Source organism: Lampetra fluviatilis, chromosome 4, assembly GCF_964198595.1.
Source record: "Lampetra fluviatilis chromosome 4, kcLamFluv1.1, whole genome shotgun sequence".
In the NCBI taxonomy this organism is placed as follows: Eukaryota; Metazoa; Chordata; class Hyperoartia; order Petromyzontiformes; family Petromyzontidae; genus Lampetra; species Lampetra fluviatilis.
This window is the reverse complement of record NC_136278.1, coordinates 192,155-215,903: the sequence shown is the minus strand read 5'-3', so window position 1 is coordinate 215,903 and position 23,749 is coordinate 192,155. Positions and strand designations below refer to the sequence as shown.

The 23,749-nt window shown below is 57.3% G+C and overlaps 1 protein-coding gene across 1 annotated transcript; it reads right to left on the bottom strand.

Annotated features, from left to right (window-relative positions):
- Positions 1–252: 252 nt before the first annotated feature.
- LOC144931421 (mitoferrin-1-like) lies at positions 253–23,147 on the bottom strand. The gene is made up of 4 exons (XM_078855231.1): positions 22,859–23,147; positions 11,243–11,459; positions 9,765–9,821; positions 253–5,084 (listed from the first exon to the last, which is right to left on the bottom strand). The coding sequence occupies exons 1-4, from the start codon at positions 23,012–23,014 to the stop codon at positions 4,135–4,137; spliced, it is 1,380 nt and encodes a 459-aa protein (XP_078711357.1). The 5' UTR covers positions 23,015–23,147; the 3' UTR covers positions 253–4,134.
- Positions 23,148–23,749: the final 602 nt, after the last annotated feature.

The window sequence follows — 23,749 nt, the reverse complement described above, 5'->3', positions numbered from 1 at the left end:
CACACTCACGCACACACACTCACGCACACACACTCACGCACAGACACACTCACGCACACACACTCACGCACACTCACGCACAGACACACACGCACAGACACACACGCACACACACTCACGTACACACACTCACGCACAGACACACACACTCACGTACACACACTCACGCACACACACTCACGTACACACACTCACGCACAGACACACACGCACAGACACACACGCACACACACTCACGCACAGACACACACGCACACACGCACACACACTCACGTACACACACTCACGCACAGACACACACACACTCACGTACACATACTCACGTACAGACACACGCACAAACACACGTACACACACTCACGCACAGACACACACGCACACACACTCACGTACACACACTCACGCACAGACACACTCACGCACAGACTCACTCACGCACAGACTCACTCACGCACAGACACACACACTCACGTACACATACTCACGTACAGACACACACGCACAAACACACGTACACACACTCACGCAGACACACACGCACAGACGTGAACACAAGTGCACCACCGCAGCCGCCAAGTGGTGGTGACGTCACCACGGCGCTGGTGCCATGCTCGGTGCACTCGGAGGCCACGCGAAGCGTCGGAAGCTCCCTGGCAGTTCACGGGACAGACCCAGGTGCCATTGGCTGAACGCGATGGCTGGCAGGTGCACCACCTGGGTCCCCTCCCGTGCCAACTTGCTGCATTCAGCCGCCCGCTCGATCCGCTGCTGGACGAAGCCGCCGCCACCACCGCCGAGACTTCATCGCAGACCAAGTTCGGGTCCAGCGGCCACCGCGCCCGCCCCCGGCGAGCCGCGCACCTCCTGAGCAGCATCGCGACGCGACACGCGCCGAGTCCCAGTGACGCCTTGCTGGTGACAGCCGAGCAATGCGGAACTCGCCCTGCGGACTTCACGAACTCAAAGCGCTCCACCGAGCCGGGCGACGCCGCAAGGCGCCTCTCTCCGATGAGCGCACAGCCAGTCGCACGATCACCCTCCGGGTCTCAATCCGTTTATTGGGCCGGGCCACGTCTCTGCCGCAGGTCCCTCCACCACCCGGCACGGCCACACGAACCGAATTACCGCTCGCAAGGGACGCTCCGCGCGGGGATCCCGGAACTATTCTCACGACCGGCCTCTCCCTCTAAAACCCATTACCACTTCGTCAATACAACGAGCAACGTGGTAAGAGCATCGCTCTGCCAAAACTCAGGTGCGGAGTCCTTTGTAAGTCGTCTCAGCACTCCTGATGAGGAGGGCCACGTCTGCTCGTTGATATTTGGTTTCGAATTTTTTTATTTTAAGTCGCGGGCGGCGGTCGGAGCGTGCCCGGAGCCCGCGAGGAGTCGTCGGGGGCGGGGGGGCGGGGGGGGCACAGCTCGGGACAGCGGCCGCTCCGAGCCGAGCGGCGGCGGCCACGGCAACATCCGCGGCACCCCGCGTCCCCTCGCAGCCCCGCGTCTCTCCAGACGCAATCACCAGACAAGGCCACCATGAAGACTCCGCCAATACAAAGATCCCCCATGTAGCCTTAACAGGCTGTTGGGGCAAGTGCTGTTAGCGAGCAGCGCCTGTGAAGGATGGCACTGCGCACTCGGGGTGGGTGACGACAGCACCACGCCCGGCCGCCTTTGTCTCTCCAGTGCTGATGTTGACACACCGCACCAGATACTACTAATTTAAGGCCGAGTCTACCTGGGGAGGCCCAGAACCAGTTCAGACAATTGCCACTGGTGTTGGACGTGAGCAGGATTCGAACTCGGGTTGTTGGGTTTGTAGCACAGCGTGCTAACCGCCAGACGAGCACTCCCCACACAAAGGCCGTACACAGAGACACGCACAGAGACACACGCACAGAGACACACACAGAGACACACACACAGAGACACACACAGAGACACACACTGGCACACACACAGAGACACACACACACACTGGCGCACACACAGAGACACACACACTGGCACACACACACACTGGCACACACACAGACACACACTGGCACACACACAGAGACACACACAGAGAGACACGCACAGAGACACACACAGAGAGACACGCACAGAGACACGCACAGAGACACGCACAGAGAGACACGCACAGAGACACGCACAGAGACACACACAGAGAGACACGCACAGAGACACACACAGAGACACACACAGAGACACGCACAGAGACACACACAGAGACACACACAGAGACACACACTGGCACACACACACAGACACACACACACACTGGCACACACACAGAGACACACACAGAGACACACACACTGGCTAAGGTGTCAAATCTTACATATTCAAACAAAATGCTCCGAAAACATCGACTTAAAACGCCGAGTGTGTCGTTAAACGCCCTCGCGGTTGTGCGCGTCACAGCTCAGCTCAGCAAACTGAGAGCCCCCCCCTCCCTCTACATTTGTGGTTCTGCGTCCCCGACCCCAGCAGGGTTAGAGGTCAGGGCCAGGGTTAGAGGTCAGGGCCAGGGTTAGAGGTCAGGGCCAGGGTTAGAGGTCAGGGCCAGGGTTAGAGGTCAGGGCCAGGGTTAGAGGTCAGGGCCAGGGTTAGAGGTCAGGGCCAGGGTTAAAGGTCAGGGCCAGGGTTAAAGTCATGATACGGGTCGACCCATGGTTAAAGCTTGGGTCGGCCTCAGTCAGGGGTCAGGGCGTGGAGTCAGGGTCAGGTTTGACTCGTGGCTGTAATCAGAGTCCATGTGCAGGCTACAGTCGGCGTGAGCAGTAGGGCTACTCTGGGGGTTGGGCGAGGGCGAGAGTTCGGGGTGAGGGTGAAGTTTTGATGAGGGTTGGGGTTCGGGTCAGGCCTGCTCCTGTCCGAGCAGGATTTAGGATAACATTTCTGGTGAGGCTCAATTTGTGCGTTGTTGTGTACATTGTGGTTGTTGTGTTTGTTGTGTACGTTGGGTACATTGTTGTGGTTGTTGTTTGTTGTGTACGTTGTTGTGGTTGTTGTGTTTGTTGAGTACATTGTTCCTTGTCGTGTCTGTTGCTGTGTACTTTGTGTACGTTGTGTAAGTTGTGTACGTTATGTGTTATGTAAGTTGTTGTGTACTTTGTATGTTGTGTCCACCATGTGCGCTCATTAAATGAGTTTAGGAAATCACCCCAAACAATAACGACATCATCCTTGAGTACAGCTCCATGACTATCATCATCACTACGGGGTTATAGTAGTGGTAGTTAAGTAGTAGTAGTACATGTGTTTCATTGTGAATAAACATACGAGTCATAGTTGATGTTGGGTTAGGCTACCACTTAATTATCTGGTCACATTTGTGTCATAAGACGCTCCACCACCCGACAGCCAAACAAATGGGAGTGCCGCGTGCCCGAGCGTTGTCACGGCGTGCCGGCCACGTGAACGCTCGCGCACCAAGCAGCTTTGCTTATCAGGGTCAGGCGATCAAGGGTCTCACCACACAAATCTGGCCAGATCGTTGCGTGGCCTCAGCCAAAACTCAATTACGATTTGTAACATTGGCTGAGGAAACCCACGAATTTAGATATTTGGGCTTTTTCAACTTACGCAAAACAAATAATAAAAAGCAGTCTTAAAGTTGTAAGTTTTGGAGGCACGAGCCGACAGCAGCCAGCTCTTCTCTCTTGCAGCGACGCACCCAGGAGGCGCCCCACGGCAGATCCACGAGCACAGCGAGCGGTGCACAGGGCCCCTCGGTCGCAGTCCACTGCCGGGCTAGAGCCGTACTTCACCAGGTTGGTCGGCGTGGGCTGGTGAAGGAGCGGGAGGGAGGTTCATGTAAACCAGTCGCCACTGTCGGGAGCCGTGGGCTGGGAATCGAACTCTGGTCGCCGGGCTCGTAGCGCTACACGCTAACCGCTGTGCCACCGCTCCACCAGGAGACGGTGACAAACATCGCGCACCCGTCACAGCCACCAGAACCACCGCTACCACAGCCACAACCACCAGAACCACCGCTACCACAGCCACAACCGCCCACAAAGTCACCCAGACCCGGCCACGCGCGACGCCGCGATCGCAGCCTCCGGCAGCGACCGCAGGCGGCACGGAGAACCGGTCTGGCCCAGCGACTCCTCGTCGCCCGCGCCGCTCAGTGCTCGCTGAGGGAGTGCTTGAAGAACTCGTAGACCGACCACGCGATGGCGGTGGACGGCATCTGGTAGAGCACGCGCGCCTGCGTGCCGCGGAAGAACGCCGGCAGCCCCCCGTGCCGGTACACGGTGCGAAACGCCATGGCCAGCCCGGTGAGGTAGCGCGGCGGGCGGCAGTGCTGCTGCTGCTGCTGCTGCCGCGCCGCGCTCCCGGCGCGCAACGTCGCGCCCCCCGCGGCGCCGGGAGCTCTCGTCGGCTGCGGCGCCGGGCGCTCCCCGGAGCGGTAGGCGCGGAGCGGCGTCGCTTGCGTCGCCTGCTGCTGCAGGTGTCCGGCGCCTACGCCCAGCAGGGCGCTCAGCCCGGCGCCTCCCGGCGGCGCCGCCGGGACGGCCGGCGCCGGACCTCCGGCCGGGACGGCGGCGGCCGCGGCGGCCGCGGCGGCCGCAGTCCTCGCCGCCAGCGTCGCGAGCGGCTGGCGGGTCAGCCCGGCGGCCGCCGACGGCGCCGGCTGCTGCTGCTGCTGCCGCTTCCCGGCCGCGGCCGCCGCGCCGTAGGCGGCGGCGCGGCAGCCCTCGGCGGCGCTGGCGGCCGACGAGAGGCCGGCGCAGGCCCCGGCTCCGGCCACGCCCATCTCCACGAGCGCCATCTCCTGCGTGTTGAGCAGCGTCTTGCAGACGTCGAGCGGCGTGGTGAGCGCCGCGGCCAGGCCGCCCGCCACGGCCCCCGACGCGACGTGCGAGCCGGGGCTGTAGGCACGCCGCGGGTTCAGGCGCTCCTGGCATGCCTCGTAGGCCACGAAGTGCAGGCTTTGGAAGGGCAGGTTGAGCGCCAGCTGCGTGGGGTAGCTGCGGTAGAAGGCCGCCAGGCCCTCGGAGCGCAGTATGCGGCGCGCGCACTCCAGGGCGCCGCCGTAGGGGGAGTTGTACATCTGCAGACGCTGCTTCACCACTGGGGGGGGGGGGGGGGGGTGCACGGGCACGGGGGGTTGGCACGCGGCGTTATGGGAGCCGAGGTCGAGGTGGTTACGTAGTCGCATTTCGAAACGACGTCCACGCCAGGCTTGGTCATGAATACCATGGAGTTGAATTCACGAGTCAACATTTCATTGAGTGCAGAGGGCACGGAGAGGAGTCAAGCCAGGCCTGCCAGGCAGTGGAGGCAGCCACCTGACACATTCTCCCACAAAGACAAAGATCCACTGTGTAGCCTTAACAGACTGTTGGGGCAAGTGCTGTGAGCGAGCAACCTATGAAGGCCGGCACGGCACATGAGGGGATGGGTGGCCAGTACTATGCCCGGCCGCCTTTGTCTCTCCAGTGGCGATGTTTACACACCGCACCAGGATCGGTTCCGATATTCATCAGCGATATTGGCCATAAGCGGGAATCAAACGTTAGGTTGGTAGCTGAGTGCACTAACCACTGCGCCACCAATCTCGACTGACACATTCTCCCACAGATACACACGGAGACGTGCACACACAGATAGGCACGCACAAGTACTCGCACAGACACACAAACAGTTGCTTTCATATATTCTCTCTCTGACATGGGAACACACTGACGCGCTTCCACACTCGCACACAAAGACCACCCGAAAAGCCTCAACAGACATTGGGGCAGGTGCTGTTAGCAAGCACGAGGGGGTGGCCTGCACCAAACCAGCCGCCTTTGTCTCCCCAGTGTGGATGTTTAAACACTGCACCAGGTACTCATTTGAGGCAGAGTCGACCTATGACACAATGACACGCATACTCGCGCACCTCTGCACGATAGCGTGCGGCGTGGCCACGGCACAAAGGGGCGTGAGGAGGAGGTGGGGACGGCAGCAGCAGCCGCCCCACACAAAGCCACGGCCGGCAGGCACACAATGGGCAATGCCGGCACAGCCCCCGCCACTCCGTGTGACCCCGGTGCCCTCTCCCACACCTCGGCACGGGCACCTGGTGGTCCCCTCCCCCCCCTCCGCTAACGAGCTGGGCAAGCGAGAGAGAGAGCGAGCGAGCGGGTGCACTGTGAGGCATCGTCCGAGCGTTTCAAAACACTCGCTCACGGAGCATTCACCAGCACCGCTCAGAGACGAGGAGGGGGCCACGGGGGGGGGGGGGGGGCCCGGGGTGGGGGCGGGGCGGGGGGCAGATGTGTGCGGCTGTGGGCGAGTTAAACAGACGGGAGAGAGAGGGAGAGAGAGGGAGAGAGAGGGTGGGGAAGAGAGGATGGGAATTTGTGGGATGGTGGGAGGTGGGCGATGGGGGGGGGCGACAACGATGATTGTGTTTTTGTGACGCGCGATGAAATCTGGAGAGAGGAGCGAAGAGGAGGAGGAAGTGAGAAGCAAAACAACGGACGAGAGACGCATCCGCCGACGCACGCACACACGCGTAGTTGTGATTGTGCCCACAGACGTGTGTACGTACAGACACATGAAGAACAGCCCGGAGCCCTGGCCTGCTGATGGAATGATAGGCCTTGACCAGGTCAATAAAGCAGAGATGTAGGTTCTGTTAGAATTCCCTACACCTCTGGTGTAGCATACAGACACAGAATATGGTCTTAAACCACATCGGGCGTTCTGAAAGCCTCCACTCAGCGTGCCTGGCAAGGAGATGTTGAATAATCCTGAACAGGACCTCAGACTGAGAAGGAGTTGTTGCAATCAGAGACGACCCCTTCTTAAAAATGGGGACCCACAATGGCATCCTTTCAATCCTGTCGACCAGCCGATTGTAATTCTGTCATGTAGGGCAGCCTGCACACAATCACCATCCTCTGTTAGCAGTCCGCTTGAGAGGTCATCTCTGCCTGGCGCATCGCCTTTTGCACTTTCTAAACAGATGGCACATCAACCAACCACTCACTGGGAGCGGCTACTTCCTTCAGTGATAGCTGTGGTGCTGTCAGTTTTTTGATAGAATTAAAGAGTAATTTGTGATTGCGTGCGACCGAGGCAGTTTCCATCTCTTCAGAAACCCGCGACCACCACTCATCCTTGCAGCACCGCATCGTTCTACCGAACCTCTAAGCAAAGGCTACAACAATCCTCCCTCATTCTCGGACGTGGGATGCTGTAGAGGGTGAGAGCGGACCTGCCACTTTCTCCCAGCTCGCCTGAACACCTCCTCCATCAGCCACGGTCTCTGGGGAGGTCTGGACTGCGCACCCAAAGCAGCCCTTGCAGCTGCAGGAGTCGAGGTCCTGGACATGGCCCATTTCCCTTCGGCATCGGGAGGAGAGGGAGGCGATGCCAAACCCAGCTGCAAACGATGATGACATTCTCGCTTGCAACTTCCATTAGCTAACCGAGACCAGGCGCTTTTTGGGCTTGAATGGGGTCTGAGGTGGACGCTCATCACCGCAGGGGAAAAATGGCAGGCGCGTCTTGCAGATGACAAGCCGATGGTGAGTGGGCAGACCGGTTGCACAAATACGTACACGTGCACATACACATGCGCAACCCCAGACCCATACAAGACACAAACACGGGCAGCGCAAACACAAACAACCAACTCGGACAAATACCCGCACACGCACCACGCACGTGTGCACGCATTCACGCTCAAACACGCGCGCAACAACATACGCCAAACACTTCACTCCACCAGCGAGGGGTGACAAACCCACCCACCCACCCCCTCACCCACCGACCCTCTTAGTGACTCATTCAATAGCTCACCCACTCCCTCACTCAGCTACTCAATCACCCTCTACCTAACTCATCCAACTCACCCCCCCCCCTCACTACTTTAATCCATCTCTTCAATCGCTCCCTCAAATGAGTTCTCTTCATACGAGTAATTGTTTCGCAGATAATTGGTTCCATGAATGGAGATGGTCCTCCCCTCCCCGCAAGCTGGGCAGACGCATGTGGACTTTATTTTAAATAAGCCACACGTGACAGATTCTATCCAATCACAGACGGCTGTGAACAGCAAGTTACCAACTCAAAACTGATGTTTGGGTCTGGCCATGTAATGATGTGGCCACATTTGTGTCATGTAACCCTCCACCACCCGACACAGCCAAACAAACGACGATGTCACGGGGTGTTGTCACGCCGACTGTTGCAGCTCACTTACCGGTAGAGTTGAGGAATAATTCTCACCAACAGATTTAGCGACGAGAATCCAGAAATACCAACAATCAATTACGCATCGTAACAATGGTCACTAAAACTGACGTGTACAGTTAGGAAGTCACTGTCAATAAGACACACGTGACAGATTCCGTCCAATCGCAGGCAGGTATAACCGGCGCGCTACCGTAACAACAACGCGTTCCACAACGCGCAACGGCAGCGACGGTTTCTCGGCCGCAGGCAATGCCGTTCCTCCCCACCCCGCAAGGACACCGCACGGAGACAAATCACGGCGGACGGCAGTGATGGCGGTGACGAAGATTCAAAGATGACGAGGCCAGACGGAGCCTAACGACCGGCGCGGCCTTGACCTTGCCAGCGGGTCACGCTAACGAGCTCGCCACTCAGCTGCCTGACCTCCCCCCCCCCGCCCCACGACACGAGCGCTACTTAACGCGTCGCTATTTTGCTTCTCGGCTGTTTGATGAACTCTCCGCCGCGCCGGCGGCCAGCTGTCTCCGCTGCCGATGGGGAAGATGAAAGAATGGTGAAGGAGCGGAAACGTTCCGTCTCTCGACGGCGCCGCCCGCCAGCACCGAGCGCGATGCTGGCGGGCGGCGATCGCGGAGTCCCAGAACTTCACTCACGGAGTCCGAGAACTTCACTCACGGACTCCTCCTCCACTGGAGCCGACGACTCGGCCGACCGGACTCGTGCACGCTCATCAACCACCAGCGCCACCACCAGCGCCACCACATTGCAGGGCACAACAACTCACCCGCTCACTCACCACATTGCAGATCACCTCCCTTCTCTCTCTGATTATTCTCTCGCACTGTTCCACTCCCATCATCATCATCATCGCCGTCTCTTTTCCTCCCAAGCTCTTGTAACAACAACCTTGCTCAATGTAATCGACGCGTTGACTATAATACCATCAACACCTTTGACAGTGCTGTTTGTTGCTGGCCACTTGCCGTTGTCGCCCAATGCCTGGCGACCGTGTTTACTTAAATAAGGAATCTGATGAGAGGGAGGGAGGGAGGAGGAGGAAGCTGGGGAGGCCGTGTTGTGAAACGAGAGCGGAGCGACAGCGTGAGACGTGATGACTCAATGACCGCGGCGGTAGCGGTGGGGGTGGGGTGGTGAATGCGGCAGTGGTGGTGGTGACGGTGGTGGTGACGGTGGTGGTGACGGTGGTGGTGACGGTGGTGGTGACGGTGGTGGTGACGGTGGTGTTGATGGTAATGGTGGTGGTGACGGTGGTGGTGATGGTAATGGTGGTCGTGACGGTGGTGGTGGTGGTGATGTTGACGTTGGTGGTGGCGGTGAAGGTGGTGGCGACGGTGGTGAAGGTGACCATAGCAGGGCTCGCGGGGGTCCTGTCGATCGTGGAGCTCGGACGCTCGGACAAGAAAACCAACAAAGCCCGCCGATGGTAACGTCAACGTGCGAAAGCGGTGAGGTGCACGCCGGCAGAGATAACTCAGTGGGTCTCTATGCAAGTCGATGTGTCTCTATGCAAGTCAATGAATCTCTGTGCGGCTGCGTTACCTTCGGCTGGGTTCATGGTGGCATCGTGCAGCAGCGTCGCGGCACAGCCTGCAAGACCTGCCAGGGTCAAGGGTCAAGGGGCAGAGGGCACCGGGTTAAATTGCCAGCGTGCAGCAGAAACGAACACAAACACACACACAGAGGCACAGACGTGGATCGACACACGAACACAAAGAGAAACATTCACAGGCAAAATACAGCCACACAAACACAACAACAAAGATCCCCCGTGTAGCCTTAACAGACTTTTGGGGCAAGTGCTGTTAGCGGAGTAGCACCTATGAAGGCCGGTACGGCACGCGAGGAGGTGGGTGGCCAGGCACCACGCCCGGCCGCCCTTGTCTCCCAAGTGGTGATGTTTACTCACCGCACCAGGTACTCATTTGAGGCCGAGTTGACCTAGGGGAGGCCCAGGACCAGTTCAGATAATTGTCACCGGTCTTGACCGTGAGCGGAAATCGAACTCGGTTTGCCAAGTTCGTAGTGCGGCGTGCTAACCGCTGCACTACACACACCCACCCACACACCCACCCACACACCCACCCACATAGCCACACACCCACACACCCACCCACACACCCACCCACCCACACGTTGTATATCGCACACAGCACACGCCTCGAGAGTGAACACCGCAGCCCAACACAGGCGCCGCCGACACGGGGAGGCGAGGCGCGGCCCGGAGCGCGGGGCCACAGCGACCCCTGGTGGCCACTCCCCGCGCCGCCACTTCCCCCCCACCGCCCTCACCTCCTCCGGCGACGCTCTTGGTGCCGCCTGCAACTTGTCCGCGGGGGCTCATTGCTACTGCGCCACCGCTCCGCAATGTCCAGCGCAGTCGGCGGTGTTGGTGCACGAGCACAGCCAACGACTCAACGCGACCCGTGTCAGTAGCAACACCGCTGTGTGTGGGGGGGCTTATAAGCAAAACGAATAAAAGGGCAGCGTTGTGGGCAAGGCCCCCTGCCACTAACGTCGCCTATCACTGCATTGCGTTGAAGGCCACGCACGCGGTGCTGATATTGACACGGAGCGCAGTCGTAACTTGTCTCGAGTGTCTCCATAACCAGAGAGAGCGCCGTGGGCACCACCCCGGCGCAGCGGCGAACTTCAACCCCGAGTGCACAACCGGCCACCGATTCTCAACACCATTACCGCTTCGCACCAGCTCACACCGGTTTGGCGGTATACACTGGTTAGTAGTTTAGAGCGGTTACCGGTTTACCAGTAAACCAGTTTGAAGCATTTAGCAGTTAACCAGTTAACCATTGACAACCGATTTTTGGCGGGAATGAATGGGCACGGTGGGGCGCCACCTCCCGATGGAGCGGCCTCCTCCTCCTCCCCCTCCTGCTTCTCCTCCTCATCCTGCGTCTCCTCCTCCTCCCCCCTCCCCCTCCTACTTCTCCTCCCCCTCCCGCTCTTCCTCGTGCTCTTCCCCCTTCTCCCCCTTCTCCCTCCCCCCTCCCCCCCCTCACCGTTGGCGAGGTGTGAGTTGCGCCCCCCGCTGAGCGAGGCCTTGACGTGCTCGTAGCAGGCGAAGTAGAGGGCGTGGGCCGGGCCCGCTCCCGCCGCCATGGCGTTGACGCCGCGCACGGGGCGCCACGCGCCCTCGGTGCGCACGATGGTGCGCAGCGCGTGGAACACGTTCCGGTAGGCGGCGCGCGGGTCCGGGAACAGGGACTGCATGCGCGTCTGCACGCTCGCGGAGACGACACGGGGAGACGTGAGGCACGGGGAGACATGAGGCACGGGGAGACGTGAGGCACGGGGAGACGCGGGTTCCTGGAATCATGGCGCAGTGCTCAAACTGCCACTCGCACACGAAGATCCCCCCCCCCCCCCCGTGTTGCCCGCTCATCAGTCGCACTATTGACAAATCTACAGCAGCTCCTTTTCTGGAATTCCAGGAATTATGATCACCTGAATCCAAGCAACCAATCCTCAGCATGCATCCTTAAAAAAAAACGGACAGGCAGATTTGAACCGTGAGTCTGTGAACCGAGCGGCGAGGATGCCACGGCTGCACCACGTCGCTGTGGATGGACGACGTCTGGACTTGACCCCGGGGTGGATTCGAACCCAGACGCTCATGACTGGGAGGTTGCCGGCTTAACGGTGGGGAGCAGGGAGGCCAGAGCAGGGGGAAATAAGCGAGCAGGAGGAAGAGGTGGGGGGTGTGAAGCTTCCTTCCTCCACTCATCTCTCAGGGGTCCCGGGTGCAATGGGGAGATTCTCCGAAGTTCCCAGTCACAGGCGCGACAGGCCGAGCGACCATCGCCCACAAACCAGCCTCACCGATTTATCCTGAAAAGTGGTGTTTGTCGGATCCACATTGGAGCGGATCTACAGTGGAGTGGATCTACAGCAGAACGGGTCTATAGTGGAGTGGATCTACAGCAGAACGGGTCTATAGTGGAGTGGATCTACAGCAGAACGGGTCTAGAGTGGAGTGGATCTACAGCAGAACGGGTCTAGAGTGGAGTGGGTCTACAGCAGAACGGGTCTATAGTGGAACGGGTCTATAGTGGAGTGGGTCTACAGCAGAACGGGTCTAGAGTGGAGTGGATCTACAGCAGATCGGGTCTAGAGTGGAGTGGATCTACAGCAGAACGGGTCTAGAGTGGAGTGGATCTACAGCAGAACGGGTCTATAGTGGAGTGGGTCTACAGCAGAACGGGTCTAGAGTGGAGTGGATCTACAGCAGAACGGGTCTATAGTGGAACGGGTCTATAGTGGAGTGGATCTACAGCAGAACGGGTCTATAGTGGAACAGGTCTACAGCAGAACGGGTCTATAGTGGAACGGGTCTATAGTCGAGTGGATCCGCAGCAGAACGGGTCTATAGTGGAACGAGTCTACAGTGGAGTGGATCTCTGGACCGAGCAGGTTCTCAGGGGAGCGATCATCATCCATGACGCGGCGCATTCCGCACACGCACCCCGCGTGACTCGGCACTGCAAAGTGGACACGACGAGAAGCGGCCCCCCCACTCTGCTCCACACAGCCACTTACACGGGGGGGGGGGGTACAGGCGAGTTTAACAAGTAGCTGCCTCGTCAGTGGAACCAGCAGCTGCGTCGTCAGTATGAACGGCAGCTAGAAATGTCCCTCATGTTGAGACAATGCGTCTGGTTTTGGTCACTGTATAAACACAAACCGTGCATGTATCACAGTGTTTGTTCTGAGTGCGAGTCTGTCACGCTGGCCACACCACCCCCGTTAGGGTGCAGTTCCGGCTTTCATGTGTTACTCGCTAAAAGCACTTGCCTCAACATTCTGTCAAGGCTATACGTGTGATCTTTGTATTTGTATATGCATGTATGTGTGTGGGTGAGTGGTTGGGTGAGTGGTTGGGTGAGTGGTTGGGTGGGTGTGTGAGTGGTTGGGTGAGTGGTGGTGGGTGTCGGTGGGTGTGTGTGTGGGTGTGTGTGTGTGGGTGTGTGTGTGGTTGGGTGAGTGGTGGTGGGTGTCGGTGGGTGTGTGAGTGGTTGGGTGAGTGGTTGGGTGGGTGTCGGTGGGTGTGTGTGTGGTTGGGTGAGTGGTGGTGGGTGTCGGTGGGTGTGTGAGTGGTTGGGTGAGTGGTTGGGTGAGTGGTGGTGGGTGTGTTGTGTGGTTGGGTGAGTGGTGGTGGGTGTCGGTGGGTGTGTGAGTGGTTGGGTGAGTGGTTGGGTGAGTGGTGGTGGGTGTGTGAGTGGTTGGGTGAGTGGTGGTGGGTGTCGGTGGGTGTGTGAGTGGTTGGGTGAGTGGTGGTGGGTGTGTGAGTGGTTGTGTGAGTGGTTGGGTGAGTGGTTGGGTGAGTGGTGGTGGGTGTGTGAGTGGTTGGGTGAGTGGTTGGGTGGGTGTCGGTGGGTGTGTGAGTGGTTGGGTGAGTGGTGGTGGGTGTCGGTGGGTGTGTGAGTGGTTGGGTGAGTGGTGGTGGGTGTGTGAGTGGTTGGGTGAGTGGTTGGGTGAGTGGTGGTGGGTGTGTGAGTGGTTGGGTGAGTGGTTGGGTGGGTGTCGGTGGGTGTGTGAGTGGTTGGGTGAGTGGTGGTGGGTGTCGGTGGGTGTGTGTGTGGTTGGTTGGGTGAGTGATGGTGGGTGTCGGTGGGTGTGTGAGTGGTTGGGTGAGTGGTGGTGGGTGTCGGTGGGTGTGTGAGTGGTTGGGTGAGTGGTGGTGGGTGTCGGTGGGTGTGTGAGTGGTTGGGTGAGTGGTGGTGGGTGTGTGTGCGTGAGACACTCCAGTAGTGAATGGACCCACTCTGTTCACACCTTCCGTCTCCCGTCTCCCGGCAGATCAAAGAGAGGCCCCTGGGCCATGACGGCACGATCCCAGTCAACTCGCATCGCTCCAGCAGGAACACTAAGGCAAAGATTCTCCCTGTAGCCTTAACAGCACTTGCCCCAAGTGCTGTTAACGAGCTCCTATGAAGGCAGGCACAGTGCACCCAAGAGGGGGAGCGTGGTCAGGACCACGCTCGGCCGCCTTTGTCTCTCCAGGAGTGATGTTTACACACTGCACCAGGTACTCATTAAGGCCTAGGGGAGGCCCAGGACCAGTTCAGAAAATCGTCACCAGCGTTGGCCGTGAGCAAGAATCGAACGTGGATTGCCGGGGGGTTCGTGACGCGGCGTGCTCACCGCTGCGCCCCTGCTCAGGGTGTGCGTACGGTGAGAACGAAGTTCAACATATGCGGGTGCGATGGCGGAACGAGGATGAAGGCATCGCCTCCACAGATAGAAGTGGTCGTGGAGCCCATGGCCAACAATCCGTGGTTTCCTGTGGCTCTTACGAGCATTGAGGCATTGGTGTTATCTCCCGTTCACAGGCCTGCAGAGCCAGTGATGAAAATTCCACATTCCCATGACGGGGGCAAGTCTATCCATAAAACAACCGCTGTGGACTTCCCACTCATTCATTTTACCGACATGCTGAAGATAGAGCACAAGCGGGCGAATGAGATCATCCACATGACGAGGAGTGCGGCTGGGGGTGCAGGACGCTTCAATGCCACAAGGGACAGCGATAGGCGCTGTACATTTGTGTGCTGAACTTCTTTCGCACCATACATTGCCAATCGCGCTATTCGGAGGTGCGAGGGAAGGACAGAAAGATGCCTCGAGATGAGACGATGGATACCGCGGAGATGGAGCGATAACAAAATAAGCTCGTGCGTAGGGCAACTGCTGGGTGGATTGCGTGCGTTCGTGGGAATTGAATTTCACATCGGTGTCGTGTCGTAAGGAGTGGCCCCAACGGTTCAGCGTTGCGCGCACATCGAAGGTTATGGCGCAACACGTCACGCACGCAGCCAGCAGAACGCACCGTCATCATCATCAGCAGCCATGGTCAATCCACTGGTGGACAAAGGCTTCCCCCACCTCTCACGATCCTGCGATGTCACAATCCACCCAGTTCTTGCACACCAACTGATTTCATCGCTCCATCTCCACCACGGTGGCTGTTCCGTATTTTAAACGCGATCCGTTCCTCGGCCGCTGCTCCGTCTTGAGTCTCGCTCGTCGGCCATCATCGTCCCTTGCGGCCGCGATGCATCCCGCTGCCCGAGTCCTACTCGCGTCTCCCAGCGGGAGGATGATAGTTACGTCTCTGCCACGAGTGTGTCCTCTAGTCCACGTGGCCCCTTATTGCCTCTCAGATGGACTCCGCCCCCTCCCCCGACTGGGATCCGATGCTCCGACCGCGAGCCGCGGCACCGAGTGGACGGGGGAGCGCGAGGCCGCGGCAACGGTAATGCGTCGGCGCGCCGGAGGGCCCTCTCACCAAATCGACGCTCGCAGCAAAAACAACCGGGAGTGCCGCGCCACTCTGCGCGAGGCAGCGGCCGTGACCGCGCTTGTGTTGCCAGTGATTTTAACCGCGTCGCGTGGGATGACGGAGTGAGCGCTCCGGCGGCGTGCGGTGAAACGGCGCCGCCGTAGCGTCTCGCTAACGAGCGACGCCAATCGTCGACACTCTCGCTCGCCACCAACCACACTCGCCACCAATCACACTCACCACTAATCACACTCAAGAGCCATGATGAGGGCGGCAGGGCGGAGTAGTGGACACGCCCGTGCCGCCTCACGGCAAGCAGCGGCGCTGGGATTCAATCCCAACTCGGGTGTTCTCCCCTTTTTCTGCTCAGGTTTTCTCCGGGTTCTCCCGTTGCCCCCCATAGCTAAAAGACACCACACAAGTCAACCCGTATTGGCCAAAGATCTCCAGTGCTGAGAAACTCATGGCAGCAGGGCCCCTGCGTGCGGCCCCTCCATGCGCTTGCGAGAGACGTAATTTTCACGGACGACGCCGACGCCGGCGCCGCGATGTAGCGACTCAACACGGCGAATGAGCCCGTCGTGTGAACGGGGCCCGTCGTGTGAACGGGGCCCGTCCTGTGAACGGGGCCCGTCCTGTGAACGGGGCCCGTCGTGTGAACGGGGCCCCTCAGTCGCCGTTCTACGTCAACCGCCTCGCTGCCCGGCTCCTCGCCCGTCCCGCGCCCCACACCGCACACGGCACTCCGGGGCCTCCGCCCGACTTCACCCACGTGGAGCGGCGTCGTTACTCGGGTCGAGGACGCGTCCCGGCAAGTGGGGCCCACAGCGGAGCGGCGGCCAGGGAACGGGAACGCGGCTGTGCGGTGCGACGACGGCCACCGCGGAGAGGGAGCCGCTGGGGCGATCGTCACGTCGCAGGGACGCGAGGAGGAATGACGGATTGGGGAGGGAGGAGGCCTTCATCCAGAGTTCAAGAGAAGCCCATGTATTGCGACTCTAAGCATTGTGCAAAGATGCCGGGAGATGTGCAAACGCCAGGGCGCTGCTGCGCGATGCTTATCCTGCCATCTCCGGGCAGGCTGACCGGGCAGGGCGCCCGCACTCGCCGTGCTCGCTCCGCATTGCATGCGGCGGTGGAACAAAATCAGTTAAAGCGCGGAAAGATGCCTCTAGAGGAGAGGAGGGCCACCGCGGAGACGAGCGGGGAAATCATGCTCATGGCGTGTAGAGCAAGAGCTCGGAGCATTGTTGACCATGAATCACGGCGTTGATGATAATGATGAAAGTAAGGGTTGACCCAACAAAGCTCAATGGTGAATCATGTAAAGGGCAGTACCGATCTTCACTGCTGACCCTCAGCCAGTGGTGGAAAATCCACATTCCCAGTACGGAAGCAAGCCCATCCGTACGACTAAAAACTACCGACTTCAAACAAAGCGGTGGTGGGTTTAGAGCCGTCATTTGGCAGAGCGAGCACCGCCATCCACGGCGGTCGCACCAACGCAGTCCAGTGCTGTTAACCGCGTGACCCCGAGGTTCGCTTCCTGGGCACGGCTGTCATCAGTGGCGGGCGATATCGGAGCCGGCCCTGGCTGTGCTGAACGTATTCACGACGCTACTGCTGGGTGGACAAGGCGGTGGGGGTGGGGGAGAGTCCAGTGCGCTGCTGACCGCCACACCACAGGGGCAGTTCAAAAGTAAATTATTATTTTTATTACTTTTGCACGGAAGACTTGAGACGGATGTTCAAGAGGCTCCTGGCTCCATTGGAATGCTGCCGTGGCATACAACAACAAAATGCCCAGTGCCTGCGCACGAGGAGCCAATCTCATCGCTCTATCTCCTCCGCGGTGGACGTCCCGTGTCTCGGACGCGTTCTGTTCCTCGCTCCGCCATTAGTCTAGCCCGTCGCCCATCGTCGTCCCTTCCGGCCGTGACGTCCCCCCCGCAGCCCAATCGTGGCACGGCCTACATGTGTTCTCTAACCCACGCGTGCGCCTCTTTCTGTCCGTACGTACAGGTTAGCCGCCAACAGACACATGGGAGACTGTATCTCAGAGTGTTCCTGAGATACAATCTCACACCCGTCCGGGCGGTTCAGCGGCAGAGCGAGTGGCTCACAATCGGAAGGTTGCAAGTTCACATCCTGATCATGGGTGGGGGTCGACTCCGCTCATCGTTCCTCCTTCTAGGGCCAATAAAACAACTGCCGCTTTCTCGGTAAAGTCAGCAGCCACCGTTCTATGGATAGACTTGCCACCTGCGTGCCAGAGGAATGTGGAATTTCCACCACGGACTCACAGCCGTAAAAGGGTGGGCAACAATTCCTCCCCCCCCCCCCCCAATGCTTGCGCGAGAGATAAATCACTCGAGACGTTTTCAGCGCTTGTGCTTTCGCTACGTTGTCCCCACCTGAAGAAGGACGCTTGTGTTACGCCCGAAACGTCGTGATGTAATTTTGTTGTTTTCATTTATTTTATTTTTTACCTACGTGACTTTACCAGAAAAACAAAAAAACCACAGAGTATGAAAAGTTTAATAATTCCATGAAAGTTCACGCCTCGGGCATCGAGTCCCACTTCAACACCTCGCTCGTTCGCTCGCTCGCAAAAAGCAATTAGAGGCTCAGCCCGAGTGAAGTTGGCGCCGCCGCAGGGATGGAACGCGGATCTGGGAGCGCGTTTGGGCGACGAGCGTTCCACCGCAGTGTCGCACGAACACGCGGGCGCAGTCGGGGCGGTTTGGTTTCTCCAGGAGGGCGTTCGCATTCGTTGAGGAATGGCAGAGAACACATGTTCTGGAGGGTTGCAGAGAAGCGTGCTGGGACGCACGCGAGGAGAGAGAGGAGCAAGTGGAGAACACGCGCAGGCTGGAGACATCGTCAGGCTGATATTTATCCAGCAGTGGATAGGCCATGATGACGATGATGAAAGCATGGAGAGGTGCACGCGCCGAGTGACATTAACAGACACAAAGTGTCATATGTGGATTGGAGAACACGCGTAGGACATTGAGCAAATACGGTCACTGCATCGCGCGCTTTCAGATGCGCTTATGTGGCCGTCTGGAACGCTCCTCTTTCCGATATTTTAAATCAACTAGATTGACAAACTAATTTCTTTAGAATGACGATAGAGAGAACAATATAGAGGAGCATCATTCGCAAGAGTGACCTGGGTTACCAAAATTGCAACAACAAAAATACAACTCACCAATGAAGCAAAAAATTACCAGAGCAAAAACAACTGTGGATGGTAAAAAGAGACCTTGATTCAGTGAGCTGTGGACCAGAGCGGTGAGTGAAGCAGCGGCAAAGAGCAGAGTCGGGACGATGGAGCTCGGCACGCGGTGGAGACGCGGACACGGACAGAAGGGACAGAGGGAAACGGCTGGAAGCGCTCGGGACGGGGATATGGAGGAGGTGGAGCGCAAGCTGGACAGAGCAGACCGATGAAGAAATCTTGAATGACATCAACAAAAGAAGGAATGGCAGTCGAAGTCACCAGGAGAAGACGAGAAAGTGGACTGGACGCGCTCTGCGAGGACACAGGTTGATGAACGAGGACGTTACGGACGAACGGAAGGGATGAGAACGTGAGGGAGGCCGAGGATTGGGTGGTGGCGGAGCTGAAGGAAGGAGTGTTTGTTGACATTAAGAGGAGGGCAAAGACCAGAGATGGATGGAGAATGCAAGAACTTGTGCATTGCACTCTATTACATAACAAAATGGCTCAGATCTCCCGCTGGAAACTCATGCACAACAGGGGGAAAACATACTAAGTGCACACGCTCACTCACAAAACTCCACACAGAACAGGGCCTAAGTCGGAAATTGAACTCAGGCTCTTCTTGCTGTGAGGCCCGAGCCCCCCCGACAAGCGAGAGGCGCCGTGCACGAGCTGGCACCGTCGCCGGTCCCCCCCGTGGGGGTCCCGTCACGAGCCGTGGCCCGGATGGCTCGCGGAGCCACAGAGGCCTGGCGTAGCGTCCCCACTCACGGTGAATCAGTGTTAGGTTTTGTGTTGTTAAACGCATTTGCTGAGCACAGACCCAACGGCCCCAATCTCTTTGCTGATGACACTGTCATGCTAGTGTCGGATAAAAATACAAAGTTAAACAGATCTCCACAATGATTCAATATCAATTCAAAATCTATTTTCATCACTAAAATTGCTCTTTAATCTCCCAAAAACCCAGATCATGCTCTTTTCTTTAAAAAAAATCCAGTTTCATTTCCTTCACTTATTACAGATATCAGAAACAATATCATTGACCAAACGAAGTGCTTCAAATTCTTGGGATTACTGATTGATTCAAAACTTACGACTTCACATTGATTGCATCTCAAAAGAAAATCTAATCAAGAATAGTTTTTATACAGAAACTAACAATGTTTTCAGATTTGATTGCACCTGCAAGTTGTTGAAACTATCATTCTACCACTTTATGAGTATTGTGAAGCTGCTTACAGCACTGGATAAACCATACAAGACCCAGAATTGTGACATCCACTTAAAATCCAAAATCACATCATTTGATGCTATAATAAATCTACATTGGGCCCTTTTTATCCATAACACCCTCATTAGTAAATCTTCCCTATATCTATCCAATGCATTCACTCCACTGTCAATCCCATTTAACCCAAAACATCCATCTATTTGGCTTTTGATTATCCCTCGAACAAGAACTGGGAAAGGCAACAAGGCCGTTGCCATTGCAAACAGGACAAACGTTTTGGAACAACCTTGTTTCCTCAATTAACATCGTAAACCTTCCTAAAAAATATTCTGGAGCAGAAGATTAGTGCCGGATACAGCCTCAGTTTAAAATGCGATTTGTAACTTTGACCTTACCCGTGTATCCACAGTTCAATTCTTCCGTGCAATGTAAATGAAGGCCTGTGTGTTTGTCTTGGTGTGGTCTGGGACTGTTGTTGTTTGCTGCCTTGCCCCAAGCTTGCATTTGGTGTTAACAAATTAGCAGGAATGTTTGTAGTTATGCAATTTGTACTTCTATACTTTATTTTATTGACTTATATAGTGACTTGGTGACATTTTCTCTATTTTGCAGTCGTATCATCTTTTGTACTGTTTGTTGGGGTATTTCGTTGAACAGCCCCCACTGGACATCTGTGAAAAAGGGCTTCATAGCTCATCGGATTCCTCTTCAAGTATTAAGAAAGATTCGCATTCTGAAATGTTAAGCGACCGGCAACAAATGTCCCTGTTAAAGTTAAAATGGATGGGAGGGTAACGCGTCTCTTGAGCCGAGCCGGGTTATTCTTGAACGAGCTTGGGGGAAAGAGCCGACGATGGGGCGGGATTCCAGAGTGGAGGGCAGAAGCAGAGAGACCCGTGGTGCGGCGAGTGGCTTCGCGATTGGGTGAGCGTGTCTTTGTCCACCTAGCCTGGCACAAGCACCGTCATGACGTGACCGCCACTTATGGTCACAGTCGCTGTGGTGGCAATTTAGTTTGCTGAGTCGGTGTTATGCGTGGATTGTTCGTACGTTAGAATTATCTTTGATAATAATTTTAAAAAATCTACTTTGATCATCTTGTACGGCGTGTATTTGCATAATATTCATCGCCACCAACAACAACAACCGGTCACGTGGCTCTGTGGTAGAGCTTGGAGGGGTTGACTCAGCCCATCACCCCCCTCCCTCCGAGGTCTGTAAATGAGCATCACTTTGTCAACGGTGGTTCTTGCCCTTTGGATAGACTCACCCCCGTCATAGAAACGTGGAATTGTTGCCACTGGCTCAGGGCTGTAAAGAGGAGATGATCACGGCCGCAATGCTCATTTGAGGAGATCATCGTTTAGTTTTTTTATACGGCGAGAGGGTGCAACCACCACAACCACCGCAACCACCACAACCACCACAACCACCACCTTCACAGCAACCACCACAACCACCGCAACCACCACAACCACCACCTTCACAGCAACCACCACAACCACCGCAACCACCGCAACCACCACAACCACCACCTTCACAGCAACCACCGCAACCACCGCAATCACCACAACCACCGCAACCACCACAACCACCGCAACCACCGCAACCACCACAACCACCGCAAGCACCGCAACCACCACAACCACCACAACCACCACCTTCACAGCAACCACCACAACCACCACCTTCACAGCAACCACCACAACCACCACCTTCACAGCGACCACCACAAGCGCCACAACCACCACCTTCACAGCAACCACCACAACCACCACCTTCACAGCAACCACCACAAGCACTACTAAAACGATCGCAACCACCACCACCACTCCCCACCTTCCCCCACAGGCACACCCATATTGACAAGGTCCACTGATCGTCACCTTTGACCACCCTAGCCGAACAGCACAGCTACACAATGCCTACAGCAGCAGCAGCACAGCTACACACACACACAGGAGCCTTTGCCTCCATGTGGGCGATGTTTACATATCGCTCCAGGTACTCATTTGAGGCCGAGTCACTCTCGGGGAGGCCGAGGACCGGTTCAGGTAATTGCCACTGGTGTGGACCGTGAGCGGGAATCGAACTCAGACCACTGGGTCCGTAGCGCAGCGCGCTAACCACGACGCTACCGCTCCACTCACAAAGACACATGCATACACTAACACAGACAGAGCTTTCCACACAGCAAAGGATATCACACAAGGACAGATACACACACACACAGGGGCACACGCACAAGGACGGCTACACACAGTGGTAACTGTACAGTGACACACACACAGTGACACACACACAGTGACAGACACACACAGTGACAGATACACACAGTGACAGATACACAGTGACACACACACACAGTGATACACAGTGACACACAGTGAGAGGCACACATAGCTGTACAGTACTGATACACTGTACTCACTGTCTGTCCCCACGTGGGAGACGTCGCGCACGTGACCCCTCCGCTCCGTGACCCCTGGCAATCCCATCCCACGTGACCCCTCCTGACCATCGCCCCCCCCCCAACCTCGACCCCCCTCCCCTCACTCATAAGTCCTATCCCAGAACCTCTTTTATATTTCCAAACACGGTTGCGCTATCAGCCAATAGCGTATCCGCCTCGCAACAGCACGTGAACACGCTCCGCCAATCAACACCACGCTAGGGGGGGCTCGCCTGTTTATCTGAGCTGGGAATTGTAAGAGCGCTCCGCGGCTCCCAAGGCGACCCAAGGTGAACTCCGAGTCGTCCCCAGAGACGCGTGGACTCGCAGTTACCCTGCCTCCCTGCAGTTACCCCGGACTCGGGGTAACTCTTGAGTTGATAGCCGGAGTTTGCGAGTTCGCCGAGTGAGTGCCTCACACCTTGACGCAGTCCACGGGGTACATCACGCAGTGCTCCATCACCCCGGCCAGCGCGCCCGCCACCATGTGCGTGCCCATGGACACGGTCGGCGGCAGCGCCTCGTACTCGATCTCGCCATCCGCGGCGACGGCGGCGGAGTCCTTTTCTTCCTCCATCGTTCCTCGTCCGTCGTCCTCTGCCCGCCTCCCTCCCTCCCTCCCCCCGGTGCCGCTGTCGCTCCGCGCGGCGCTCACGCGGGATGCGCTCGCGTCTCTCCTGCTGCTGCGCGGCGCAGACTCCCACTCGCCCCGCCCCCTCCCACGCGCCCCGCCCCCTCCCACGCGCTGGGGGTTCCGCCCACTCGAGGCAACCCTCTGGGGGCTCAGGCCACGCCTGACGCCTTGGCCACGCCCACTTCAGCTCACGTACGAACTTTAAACCCCCCGCCAACTTGGCTTGGCCCAACCCAATGTTCGGTAATACCACTTTTTTCAAATTTTCTTGCTTGGTTTTCACACCTGATGACGATTGATTGTGTTGGAATCGAAACGTCGTGAGAATTTTATTGTTTTATTATTTATTATTTCCCTTCTACGTGACTTTACCGAAAGAACCAAGAATATGAATACTAGTGTCGCGTATTTCATTGCAAGAATCCCCCCCCAGTGGTCACGTTTACTTCGTTTCGCCCACTCGAGAGTGGTCACCCACGCTTGGCTCCTTTCAATCTTCGATTTCAGAATCACCCGCCCCGCCATGGGGGCACGTCCGGAATGGGACGAGGTCGGGGCTGACACGGGAATAGCAGCTACGTCAGGGAACGATCCTGAGGGGACGTTCACGCAGAGATGGAGCGACTGAATCGGCTCGTGTGCAGGAGCCAAGCGGATCGTTGTATCGCAAATCCGTGA

What these genes read in the sequence shown, in the direction of transcription:
- LOC144931421 (XM_078855231.1), bottom strand. Translation starts at nt 23,014, where the DNA reads ATGGAGGAAGAAAAGGACTCCGCCGCCGTCGCCGCGGATGGCGAGATC. An exon ending in CAACTCACACCTCGCCAACG is followed by an intron (nt 9,822 to 11,242) that starts GTGAGGGGGGGG and finishes TGACCCTGGCAG; the next exon opens with GTCTTGCAGGCTGTGCCGCG. An exon ending in CACCATGAACCCAGCCGAAG is followed by an intron (nt 5,085 to 9,764) that starts GTAACGCAGCCG and finishes CCCCCCCCCCAG; the next exon opens with TGGTGAAGCAGCGTCTGCAG.